General features: G+C 36.7%; 1 protein-coding gene across 3 annotated transcripts in view; it reads right to left on the bottom strand.

The window, feature by feature from the left end:
• Positions 1-596: 596 nt before the first annotated feature.
• Positions 597-13,346, bottom strand: part of LOC136676738 (cyclin-G-associated kinase-like) — a 33,506-nt gene continuing 20,756 nt past the window's right edge. Inside the window, exons 19-28 of one of the 3 annotated variants that reach the window (XM_066653935.1) lie at positions 13,147-13,340; positions 12,203-12,367; positions 11,539-11,973; positions 10,720-10,863; positions 9,772-9,912; positions 8,840-8,926; positions 8,240-8,482; positions 7,892-8,043; positions 6,418-6,594; positions 597-4,255 (exon numbers count right to left, since the gene is read on the bottom strand). In XM_066653935.1, the coding sequence (XP_066510032.1) occupies positions 4,154-4,255; positions 6,418-6,594; positions 7,892-8,043; positions 8,240-8,482; positions 8,840-8,926; positions 9,772-9,912; positions 10,720-10,863; positions 11,539-11,973; positions 12,203-12,367; positions 13,147-13,340 (1,840 nt within the window). In that variant the 3' untranslated portion in view covers positions 597-4,153. The remainder of the gene's footprint in view (positions 4,256-6,417; positions 6,595-7,891; positions 8,044-8,239; positions 8,483-8,839; positions 8,927-9,771; positions 9,913-10,719; positions 10,864-11,538; positions 11,974-12,202; positions 12,368-13,146; positions 13,341-13,346) is intronic. The other 2 variants (XM_066653936.1, XM_066653938.1) reach the window with 2 other exon arrangements.

The following is a 13,346-nucleotide window of genomic DNA, read 5'->3' as shown; positions in this document are numbered from 1 at the left end:
TTTGACCTTAAGTTTTTCACGATTCGGTCGTAAAAATATGTGTAACTGCTGCAGTGTTTAAGGTGGAACGGCTAATTAGTTGATAAGGTAAGCATATAGCTAGTTTAGTTATACCGTTAATTTTATTTATAGATTTGTTAATTAACAATAGTAATAATAAAACTAAAACCCCCAAAACAAAACAGATAGCAAGATAACGTTAGATAAGGGCAGTTTTGTGGTCAATGATGTTTTAAGTAAGGCTGAAACCTGAAGGTGAGGAACACTTACAAACTGAGACCACACCAAATAGGACATGCATGAACATACACTAGATTTTATTTTGTCGTAGTTTTCGAGTAACGAACAGTTATTATAAAATCATAAAGCAGCATTACATATGAACTAAAAGGGAAATAATAAATAGTAAATGTATGGTTGGTGTTTTGTGAATAGGGCAAAAACGTAGCTAGATATCTATCAAGCTAAGGATCTGATCTCACTATAAAGCTTTCATCTACATTAATTAATTAGTGTGTTCAGAGAGTACGTCGTCTTATTTAGCAAGAGTATATTGCTAAAGACAATATACTCTAATGTTGTGTAGTTTTACTCAGGTGTAGGGTTCACATTATAATTGGTATAAGCCAATCACACACATGCTATCATTTGAATAAGACAACTAACAGTAACTAAACTACGCATAACTGTCATCGTCATCTTTGCCGCTTAATCCATTGCAGGGTCACGGTATGCATAACTATATAGTGGTATATAACCGATATCTATTCACAGATAACCCTTGTTTATAATTGGTCTTTAGGTGATTATGTTAGGAGTCGGGACTGGTTGGTACTACAAGGATTCCCAACGGTCATACAGTATATGTGTACATCACTGCATAAAAAAACAATTCAATTAAAATACCGTTAAAACAGATGTCTGAAACACAATATACAAAATTGCATGAAATCTAGGCGTGTTAAAATTCCACTTTAATATTTAATACTTTAACAAACAGTCCTTGTAAATGCTTAAAAAAAGCCCTGCACAGGCTTCATGTTGAAATGTGGTTTATTGGTCATTCATACAGTCTACAAAAAAAAAAAAAATTAAAATTAAAGTGGGGAACAGAAAATTGTTGAGAGTAAGACTGAGGAGGAAGGCTTAATAGGAGTAACAGAAAAACCCTGAATGACTTGAGTCACCATGAAAAAATAAGATTTCTCCTTTACCAAAATATAGCGTTATTTTTACAGTGTTTTCCACCATTAACCCCCACAACTGGGTGATATAAACATATCACTAAATTAACAATATACACTTCTGCCCAAGATATAACTACTACATTCTGTTTAATCAAGATTAGGAATTCCTTGAAATTCATTTTCAATTTTACTTTGAAGTTAAATCACTTGGAATGTGTTAAATCCAGCAGCATGAAAAGGAATGAAATCAAGCCTTTCTCATCTCTCCAAGCCTCTCTGCAGTTGTTTTCAGGGCATTTTTGCTTTTTAACCATGTTCCCTCTCTCTCTTCAAAGACATTTTTATAAACAGATTAAGGCTGTAGTTTTGCTGAAATTTTGCCTGTGCATCTGTATTAAGTAGAATTTATACCTAATTTCTTCATTTAAAACTCAGTCTAGGACTAACCTCCCAAAAACAGAAATATGCATTAAAAGTCTTGTAGACTGATATTGGGCCAACCACCCTACATAAATCAGTACTTTAATTATTAAATTAAAAAGTTAAATACATGGTTATCCCATTGTTTTATCTTCAATTCTCATTTAATTAGCAGTCATCTATGAACAGGCAGTCAATCCCAGAGAATTGCCAAATGCCAGATTGATTGGTTACTGCTTGAGACAGAGAGACCACAATAGGAAAATGATCACCAGTATTTGAGGTAAAAATAAAAGATAATACCCAGTTTATAGGTAATTACCAGGTTTAATCAGCCATTATTTAAGCAAAGCCACCCACAATACCAGATTAATTGGCAAACACCAGATTAAATCAACCACATGTTTGAGCCCATAATTATTACTGGACAGTTTCCAGAAAGTTTTGGCCATGAATTGCATTCATAAGTCGTATGAATACTAATTAAATCACCACAATACCAGTTCAATCAAGAAACCTGTCAGGTTTAGGCAATCATAATACCTAATTAATCATCACAATAAAAATATTTGTGATTAATCAACTACAATACATGTTTGGTCCATGATATGACCCCATGTAATTGTCTATTATTCACACTGAATTTTGTGGTTTATTTGTAATGCTCTCCCTGTGAGAGATTAGTGAATTTTTTGTCCACATCAGTGTTTTATCAACAGCTTTTTCATAACTCTTTTTACAAACTTAATTTCTTTCCTAGCAAGTGTTTGAGTGTGTCAGGCATTTCATGTTTGGTCATGTACAGGAAAAACAAATTAAAGAAAACATTAACATTTCAAGTAAAAGAGATTAGAAAAATAATGCCATGTTTTTAAAGGATTCTTATGAGACAAATAAAAAGCCAAAAAAAAATAAATTTACATTCCACAGTAAAGAGCAGATAAAGCACATTCACGAGCAGAGGAGATGCTTTGGAATAATTTTAACTTTGATGTTTGATTTTCTTTTTTTATTATTTATTTCCTGTGTCCCACAAAACACACACACACACACACACACCTTTTATATATTAGTCTCTTTTTCTTCAGGTTTTAAATTAGTTGCTCACCCCACAATAAATAAGAAGACATTTTTTTTTCCACCCAGTTGCTAAAACCTGTAAGGTTGCAAGGTTCTAGGTCACTAACTGGTTCTAGATCATTTTATGGAGAGGTGGACAAATGAATGTTCTGATTATGAGTGAGGTTTTCAAAGCTTATGATTAAATGAACTCAGAAAATGAGTGAACACAGCAGGATACAAACCCTGAAACCAAACGGAGAACACACACACACACACCTGCACACACACCAAGGATGGAAATCATTAGCCAATTAATCATTCACCAACAAGTAAACAACTTTGAGCAATTCATAAGGTCTCTCAAAGTTTGGTTGGTGTTGGACAAATGTTTATTGATCAATCCATTTTTAAATTAGGAATATTTTTCGTACATATTCATGTGTAAATTTAACAGTATTTTTCTGCTCAATTTGTATTGGTCCATATACCATGAAACTTTCACACAAAGTAATCAGCAGCTGGTGCATTCATATGTCAAAGAATGGAAATTCAGTGTTTTGTTTTGATCTAGCTGAGTCTTGAGTTTAAACAGAACAGGGTTCTTCTGTAGTGCATGTGTATCTATGTGGTTGTAAGCCATTTATTTCATATATGCACTGATGTCTGGTTGCACTGACCAGCTCTATCTTCCACCCTCCATACAAGGAATACCATTCATTTTTTCATTGTATTAATACAGAATTTATTTGAAGTGCTAAATCAAGTATTTTTTCCAAGGAAATGAATGGCTTTGAATGTAGGTCAGCCAAGCAGACTCAGAATCTTAAATAAGTAATACTTATACGTTTGCCAGTTAATGATTGACCACTAGTGGCAGTTGGTTATCGGGCAAAACACCGACAAAAAAAAAAAAAAAAAAATTTGGATACAATATATTCATGATTCAATCAGATCCCCACACACTCACTCACTAGTTGATATGCTAATCTGTGATGATCAACAAATAAAGGTAGCGAAAGACAACACAAGTAAGATAATAAAAAAGAAACATCTGAAAATAAAGATAAAATAAAGATTAGCATTATTGTCTTATTTCTTCACTTTTTTGTTCCTTTTCCCGGTCTGAGTGTGAGGACTTCTCCTCTACGGTGGATAAGAAAAGAAGTGCACCTTGCCAGGGAAAGAGACGGTATAGCAGTAAGACAGCAGCCTCATCTCTCCGTCCTCTCAGAAAGACAGAGAGGTCCTGTTACTGCTCCTCTCTCACTCTCCATCCGTCGTCTCAGTTCTGAGTGGCTTTACTGTCATTCTCTTTGCCTCTCCTTGTTGGAGCAGAGGCTGTATGTTTCTCTCTCTCTCTGCCTGTCTGTGTGTGTGTGTGTGTGTGTGCGCATGCTTACATCTTAAAGGCAGTTTGTGTTCTGTAGAGAGAAATAGAGTCAGACAGAGAGAGGGAAATGGCATTCTCGTTCTTCATGAGTGCGTTAGAACAGGGCTTTAGATCCTTGGTTCTCAAACTCTGACCAGGCATCATTGAGCTCCATGAAGATCATCTTGGCATGCTGCTCATATGGCTGCCCTGTCGCCTGGAGGATAAATCGGGAGAAAACTGTAAGCAGTCTTACAGGAATTTGCAGGTAACAAATATAGTCATCCTAGACTGGATTGACTGAAATTTGCATCTTTACTTTTACACTGAAGCTGTAAGACTAACATAAATAACAATAAATAGAAGCTATTAATAAACTGATTAGTACTATAAAAACATCACAATTTTCACAAGACTGCTAACAATATGCCACTGGAAAGCTAAGCACGTCTGGAGGTGAACAGTAATTCCTCAGTGTACACTCATCAGCTGGCCTTGTGTGAGTGAAGAGCCAATGGTTCTCTCTTAACAAAAAGACGCTTCACCACTTGGAAGCCACTGTAAGGTTTCTGACACTGTCACACAGTTATACATAAACAGACAAATACATTAGCGTAACATTATCCATTTTTACAAATAGTTGTCTGTTTATTATCTTGGTACTAATTGGTAAACACTACAAATCTGAAGAAGCAAACGTCAGACAGCAAACACTTTGTTAGCTAACAACAAATTTAAAAAGAGAATACAAAAATGCTAGCATGCCAATACTGAATGGAGTGAAGGCAGCCCACAAATTACTAATAACTTTATTAGTTATGTCACATTACTAATTACTCCAATATATACAGTAAACATGATTCTCTCCCCATTGTCTGGGTGGATGACCCATTTACATACATCTCGCCTAAAGACTTTCAAACTATATTTATCGTAACTCCACTTATTTTTGCAAGTAAACAAAGGCATCTGTTTTGTTCTCTTTCAATGTTTGTCTTCTCTCGTGTTAACAGCACTCATCAGATAAAAGGTTTGAATCCATACAAAACCTGGCAGGAGTTAGTATTAATATGTATAAATAAAGTTAATATTCGAGAAAAATATTGAGAGAATCTTGTGCAAGGCTATACTAAGCATTTGATTCCAATTAAGCAAAAGCCAACAATGCGTTTGTAAATTGTATGCACAAAATATAAACATTTGCTTGACTGAAAACCTAAAGAAAATTATATTATTTTGAAATCCCAGTGAAAATAAAAGTACCCTAATTTAGCTAACACAAAAAATGTATGGTGGCATAGAATGTGTGAAGTTATCATGTTAAGTTTTATAGTGTAGTTGTGTGTAAACTTTTGGCATCAACTATGGCTATATTGTATCATTCATGATCATTTTAAAATGATTAAAATATAAATAATAATAATAATAATATCTCATGATAATAGTGATATTCCTACCATAATGATATCATGCATTTACCCATAATATGGCATACATTCTTTTACATGAGTCATTTAGTCACAGTGAAGTACGGTGGAAAGTGGCTCTGAGGTGGAGGAATTTGCTCCAAAAAAAGGGAATGACTTCAGTCTTGTGGAGATGGTTTGGTTACAAAATATCAGATGTACAATAAACCATGGGAATATGCAAGAAATTAAGAAGCCTGTAGCAACAGAAGCGGGGAACACAACTAATCTGTTTCACCACCTCAAGCAAAAGCACCTGGTTGAGTATGAGGGAAATCTGAAATGCCGTTACAAAAGTTCAACCACCAGTGAGCTCTAACCCAAGCAGATAATATACACTGACTTAGCACAGCATCTATTCATCTATTTATTTATTTATTTATTTATTTTTCTGTGAAGCTTTCAGGTAAATTTTTGTATAACTGTTTATGTTTGCTGTTTTTCTACACTGATTGTGTGGTAGATTTATATGCTACATTATTATTATTATTATTATTATTATTATTATATTATATATTATTATAATCTTGGAAAGTTACTATTGTTTACAATATAAGCAAATGTTTACAGATCTTTGTCACTTCTCCTGAATGTTTGAATGTACTTATGAAACTTACATTTGTAGTAAAATTAATAACATTTTAATAAATAAAATAATTTAATATCATCAATATATATTTAAAATAAATATACATTTTATTTTGTGGCAATGGTGTGTTCTTGAAATGAATAGAAGTATTTTTCAGTGTCTTGTCATATCGCTAATAATATTTATATCACCAGAATACCCTGAAATATAGTGATATTATTTTAGGGCCATGTCACCCACCCCTAGCATCAAGTCTATATGGAAGTTAATGAAGCTGTAGCTTGTAATGTCCTTCTACCTGGACTGCATGTTGCTAACTCTTACCTTGTCTGGATGGACGACCAGCACTGCTTTCCTGTAGAACTTCTTCACCTGCTCTGGTGTGACTAAGTCAGCCATGTTGACAGGTCTCCAGCGTGTCTCTCCCTCCCACAGCACTGTGTGCAAAGTGGAAATAAGAGCTCGGATATTTCTCTCCTTTCCCTCGATCCACTCTAGGATCTAACAGACACACAGACAAACTTCAGTTATTACACAAACCTTAACCAGCTATAACCAAGACAAATAAATTACCAAATAAGCATATCCTAGTTTTTCAATTTGCTTACACTTTGCATGTGTCTCTAAGTCTTTTCCACAGTTCTGTAACTGTGGTGGATTTTTTTTTAGTCATACATTTCATACTCTGGGCTGGCAACTTAATTATTTTAATGTAAACAACTTTAAAGTGTGTTCTTTACCGATTTTGCAATGTGAGAAAGCCACTATCATGCACAAATTACCGGCTGACTAGGTACTTATAATAATGGGTGACATTTACATGAGACAAGAAAATAAGTTTATGAGTTTTCTTCCATGTATAGAAAATTGTGATTCAGTTCTGGAATAATTTTTCACTTTAATAAACATTGTGACATTCATGTTAATTCAGTTAACTTAATTGGCACAGCAGGTAGTGTCGCAGTCACACAGCTCCAGGGACCTGGATGCTGTGAGTTCAAGTCCCGCTCCGGGCGACTGTCTGTGAGGAGTTTGGTGTGTTCTCCCTGAGAGTTTTCTTCCGAGTGCTCCAGTTTCCTCCCATGGTCCAAAGAAATGGGTGGGTGGATTGGCGACTCAAAAGTGTCCATAGGTGTGAGTGTGTGCGTGAATGTGTGTGTTGCCCTGTGAAGGACCCCTCCCGCATTGCGCCCAATGATTCCAGGTAGGCTCTGGACCCACCACGACCCTGAACTAGATGAGCGGTTACAGATAATGAATTAATTAATAATTTGTAGAGTTTTAAACCTTTTTTCAGTTTTCTTTTCTATTTACTTCTTGTTCTGCTCTGGTGTTTGGAGGTGGCACCAACTAAGTGGGGCATGGAATAATGAGGATGTTGCATCAATCACATTGCCTTCAGGAAATACTTTCTATGATCCATATTCACAGAGTTGGAAAAACTCAAAATCATATTTATCTGGCAACATAAAAATGTTGCAAAATAAATAGAATTAATTAGATAATTAAGGAACTTAACATTAATGCCAGAAGAGTACCAGTAACAAATATCCTTAAGTGTTCATTAATTTGGATCAGAGCTTTTTAGAAATAGAATATTCTGAATTATTTAATACATTTTAAAAACATACCTTTTATTCATGCTTGTGTAACTGAATCTGAAATATTCAGGGAAATGCAAATTCTCTAATTGTGATCTCTACTGTAGTTTAAGTTGGTCCATGTCTTTTTCCCTTATGACAGTTTGTGAGTGTGTGTTTGCGTTTCTGTGAGAGTGTGTAGTTGATTGTTAAATTACCTGGAGTTTGAGTGGGTCCATGTCTTTAGATAGCTCCTGTTTGCGCATTTCTGCAATGGTGCGTGGCCCCCCCCTTTTGTCAAATTTTGAGGAAAAACCCTGCGTCGACAGAAGATCCTCAAAATCATCCTCCTTCACCTTGGGCTTTGGCCCTAAGAATAAGCAAATTACACTATCAACGGAGACAAAATCAGCATTTTTATGTTCAAACCCTATTTAAAAAGATCAATGCAATGATTTTGGAACATTACTGTCTATTGTAGGTCATAATAATAAATGTTCAATAGTATTTTTTTATTGTTAATTACATTCTTTTTTATTTTTATTTTAACTAAAACATATCCTTACCAAAACCTGGCCCCCTGATGCCCCTTTCTTCTCGTCCTCCGATCACACTAAAGTTAAGGTTGTAGTTGGGCTTTGCTGATTGGCTGCTGTTGGGTTTGGGGGCAGAGTTTGGTGGCAACCATGGTTTACTGGGGGTAGCTGAGGGACGGGAAGTCTGCTGCCATTGCTGTGATGAACTTTTAGGGCCTCCACCAGGGGGAGCTGCCTTTAACCCGGAACCGGTGAGTCCACTGCTGGAAGAGCCTGAAAATACACAATTGTCAACACATTATGGTGAGGGTGAAAAAAGGGTACATAGGAAACCTTTACTGAGAATTTACAAGGTTAAGCTAGGCTTAAGCTTAATAGGAGCCTGGGAAAGAGACAAAACATAAATTATAAATGAAGAAAAAAAAACAAACAAAACAACTTGGCTCAGTATACAAGGCTACAATGCTTCAGGGCCTGCTTCAATATCTTTAGGGCCTAATTTTAGTAAATAATATGTGATTAATAATAATTCATTATGTGAATCGTTTAACAGTCCTAGTTTTCTAAGGAAAATTAGCATGTTCTGAGAAAATACAAATTAAATCAGAATAGGGTAAAGTTGTCTCTGACCTGGTAGATTGGAGCCCAGGTTTCCCAGATCTGCAAAGGGGTCAAAACTCTGTGACTTGGCCTTTGAGAAGGAGGGAGCTCCAGGAGCTAGAACACAAGCACGCATAAACACACAGTACATAGACACACACAAACTGCAAACATAAAAAACACCAGAGAACAAAATGTGGAGTAGCCAAGTATAAAACTTTAAACATAATGCCCATACAGGGAAGTGTGAGTCAAAGCTGGCTGTCTGTATGAATTCGATGTGCAACAACTTGTCATTGTACAACATGAAATAAAATGTTTTCAGCCTTTTAACCTAGTGCAATAGGGGCAGAGAACACACACACAGAGCAGTGGACAACCATCCCTGGCGTCTGGGAAGCAGTTGGGTGTTAGGTGCCTTACTTAAGGGCACCTCAGCCACAGATTGAGGAAGGGGGACAATGCTGTTCCTTCATTCTGACCAACCCCAAATTCCCTGCTGGTTGTTGGAACAGAACCAACAACTTTCCCGTCCCAAGTCTGATTCCCTAACCATTAGGCCATAGAAATTGTGCTAGCAGCAGTTGTTTTCTGGAGTACTGCAATATTAACTGCCTGATGAACTAATCAGTGGATTGATTTCCATTATTTTACATATTATAATTAGTTGTCTTAGTAAAAGTATGCTGAGAAGAGGAAAGCTTTTAAAGACAAGCTCTAACTCTAATGCTGCATCATTAAACAGATGATTCAATTTACTGGTTGATTGATTAGAAGTAGAATCTGGTTTCATAGCAGTATCAAGCAGCATAGCATGCTAGTTGCAGTACGACATTGAATGATTACATGACAGATTAATGGATTGACCAACTTATTGATTCACTACAACTTAAAGTCAACTTATTACCATTAGCAGGCATGCAAGCTGTGGTTCTATATTGATTAATTGATTGGTTGATTACCAGTGAAAGCAGGTTTGTTAGCACTAGCCTGCATGCTAGCTGTGGTGCTGCTGGTTCCAGAAGTCCAACTGTCCCAGCCCCCAAGCAGATCGGGTTGACTTGCAGATGATGTCATCTTAGGGATATCACCTGCTAGCTTATCTGATCGATTACATTTAAAGTAAGAAGCGGGGAAACAAAAAAATTCAACCTTACACTTGTTTTGATCTCATTAAACAAATTAGCAGAATTTAACATTCCCCCCCACACACACACAATCATTAGGGATGCAACAATCCAACGTATTGTCTCCCAATACTGACACCTGTAGTGTGATATATACAAAATGTTCTTGAATTTAATCCTAAATTTGTTTTCAGCAATTTATAGAAATTAATTTATAAAACCTTAGCGGTAATGAACTGTGCATGTGTGAAATGAGCATAAGATATTACACAAACTAATCCAGAAATTTTCCGGAGTTTACCCTTAGGAGCTGTGTACTATCCACAAGACACTGCAGATGCTCCTCGGTCAGATTTGAAACTCATTTATCATTAAATTTACATTTTATAAACCACTATTTAAACATGATTTGTTTATGAGCCTTCTGAAGCACATAAAAAAAAGTTTTTTCAGTGAGGCAAACTGGACAAACATTTAAATATTTAACCATATACACTTCTAATTATTTTAGGATTCTGAAGTGCAACTAAAACCTAATTAATTCAGTAAGGTCAGTATTGGAACAACGGAATTGGACTGGTACATCAATGAGGAAAAACTAATTTGTGTCCCCAAAAACATTAATAAAATAAAATAAATAATTTCATTCCAATCAATGCAGTCCATAGTAATTAAACAATAACTAGCAGTAAGAGCTTATTTTCAGTGAAGATGAACCTGTCATGTAAGTGGTGTGTGTGGAGCAGGTGGCAGTGACAAGGAGAGAGCGAGAGAGACTCTTACGGAGATTGAAGAGGCTGGAATTGGTGGCTGGAGGAGGTGGTGCTTTGAAATTGTTGCTGTTCTCGGAGCCCAGCAAGTCGCCAAACGGATCTGACCCTGTGGCACCCCCTGAGCCCACACCAAAGGGGTCAAACAGGTCATTCACTAAACAAACATTTTGAAGAACATTTCAATTAGTTAATTAATCAATAATATATTCATAAGAATTATTACAAGTTGAAGTGCTACTGTATAGAGCAGAAAGATGCCTGCTAATTCTGTGTTCAAAAGGATACAAAAAATATTTTCCCATCTTCACCACTGTCCTTAAAAGGCTGAAAGTGAGATTAACACCTAGGAAATATGGAATTGCAAAGGATACATACGTCTACCAGATATGCTTTATAAGGCAAACCTTACAACTGTAAAACCTGAGTGCTTACCCTCTCCAATTTTTAATTATTATAATAAAATCACTATCCTGAATTATGTTTCTACACAGCAGCAGTCCTTTACATTGCGTGAAACTTTCATGAAAAAAAAAACAAAGATGCCCCATCTCCTGTTTAGTTAGGGTTTTGGAAATATGTTTTGTCAGAAAACCATTAAATAATTATAAATATATGATCAGAACTAAAAATATAAATCGACAAAATCACTAAAAGATATAATGATAGGCTATGGAAAGTGGCCTCAGAAAACCCACTCTATAGAGCACAAACCAGTTTGATTCGTCTGTGTTACACTATACTGAGAAATACATTCTCAAAAATAATCACTTGTAAAAATGACTAACTGGTTCATAAAAGTCCTATCTCATTAATACTATCAGCCTCTTACTCTTGGTGGATGTGGGGGCGTTGGAGGCAGCTGGGGCTGTTGGAGGCTGGTGAGATGCATTGGTGAAGAACAGATTTTCATTTTCTGCTACGTGGGCAGAGCCAGAGCTGGGGGCAAACAGGTCGTTCAGCAGGTCGCTGTTACTCGTGCTGGTCTTAAGACCCGCTTCTGTGGCAACAGCAGACTGTGGAGCAGACGTTAGGGGTCTGGGGTCAGAGTTAAGACCCAAAAGGTCCTCAGTGTCTGGCTGGGGGTCTGAAGGTGCAGCGTTTGAGAAATCTGCCTCAAAAAGAGGCTCACTGGGGTCTCGGGATATTGCCCCTTCCACAGGGCCAGAGTACGACACTGATTCCTCCTCAGAGCCTCCACTCAAATCCTCCAGATCCTCCATTGCCGCAGACACACTGTCAGAGTGACTGTACTGCCCTCTGCCATCTGGGGAAGAGGAGAATCAGGATTAAAGGAATAGTTGGGTTTGAAGAAGGCAAGTTTACAGAATTCCTATTTCTCATATACAATGCTGAAGCAAAAATATTAAAATGGAAATATGGTTCCAAACTTGAACAGCAACAACTTCAGGCAAGCAAGTGTGTACATTTAATTTACACAAATAAACTTTCAGAAAAACATGTTGTAAATAAATCGCATGATTAAAGCAGTGTACCATCCCAGTCCAGAGTCTGGAAGAAGTTGTTGGCATTGGAGTCAGTGCTGGGACTGGGAGGAGACTCTGGCTCTGTGTATGGAACGTCAGGACTGTGGTCGGTCTGTGGAGCCTCAGAATCATAGAATGCTGTAGATCCTGGCTGTCTTGGGAGCTCAGGCTTTCCTACAAGGACAGAAAATAATGGAGGATATGGAACTGTTAGAAACAAGAACAAAATGTGAATAGTGTTGTAGTGAACTTGTTTTTGTTTAATGTGAGTGAGGGAATGGTGTTGCAAGCCATTCCATTTCCCACATTTAGAAAGTGCTTCCTATCTAAAAGCAAAGAGTTTTTGTAGTGGTGTCAAAGTTATTATGGATTTTCATCCTTCAAAACATTCATAGCTCCATAAACCCAATAACGTCTTATTAAAATTAGCCATCATATCTTAAACAGCACAGCAGTTACATCATAATACCTGTATAATATATAATTTTAAATTATAAATTTATAGACGTATTATAATAAATTATAATCCTGTGACAGACTGGCATGTTCCTGCCTTGTTCCCAGTGATTACAGGTAGGCTCTGGATTTACAGAATTTGAATGAAGGAGTGAGATAATACATACAAGCAAACACAGCCATGAGTGTAGTCCCCTTTATTGCTAAAAACTGTCAGTGCAGAAGAAGAATGTTTCAGAAAATCAATGTTTAAAGATATCTGAATCTCAGAGTATTCTAGGACAATTTAAATGACATAAAATGTATTGTGCATTGCTTTATCATGTTTCTCAGAACATGACGGGTATAATGAGTCTTGGACTCTCAGCCTTAGATGGTTGTGCACCAACAGGGATCAAATCAATGATTTCCCAATGATAGGGTCATCGCTAAGACTCGCTCCACTCGGGTGCCCAAAACAGCCCATATTATAAAACTCCACTATTCCTGCTGCTCACCAAACTTGGCAAGGATCTCCTGCTGCTCATCACGGCTAGAGAAGAGGATTTTGGGATTGAGGCCTTTAGTGGAAAAATTGTCCCATGGTGGAGTCTTGTTGCTTGGACGATCACGAGGCTCCACCTCAATATCCAGATTCACCTGGAACAAATCTGGATACTTCTCCTGGATATCACAAGCATCCAAGTCATACCTGCAA

This window comes from Hoplias malabaricus, chromosome X2 (assembly GCF_029633855.1).
Source record: "Hoplias malabaricus isolate fHopMal1 chromosome X2, fHopMal1.hap1, whole genome shotgun sequence".
In the NCBI taxonomy this organism is placed as follows: domain Eukaryota; kingdom Metazoa; phylum Chordata; class Actinopteri; order Characiformes; family Erythrinidae; genus Hoplias; species Hoplias malabaricus.
Note: the sequence above shows the minus strand (reverse complement) of the source record. Positions and strands in the feature narration are given on the sequence as shown.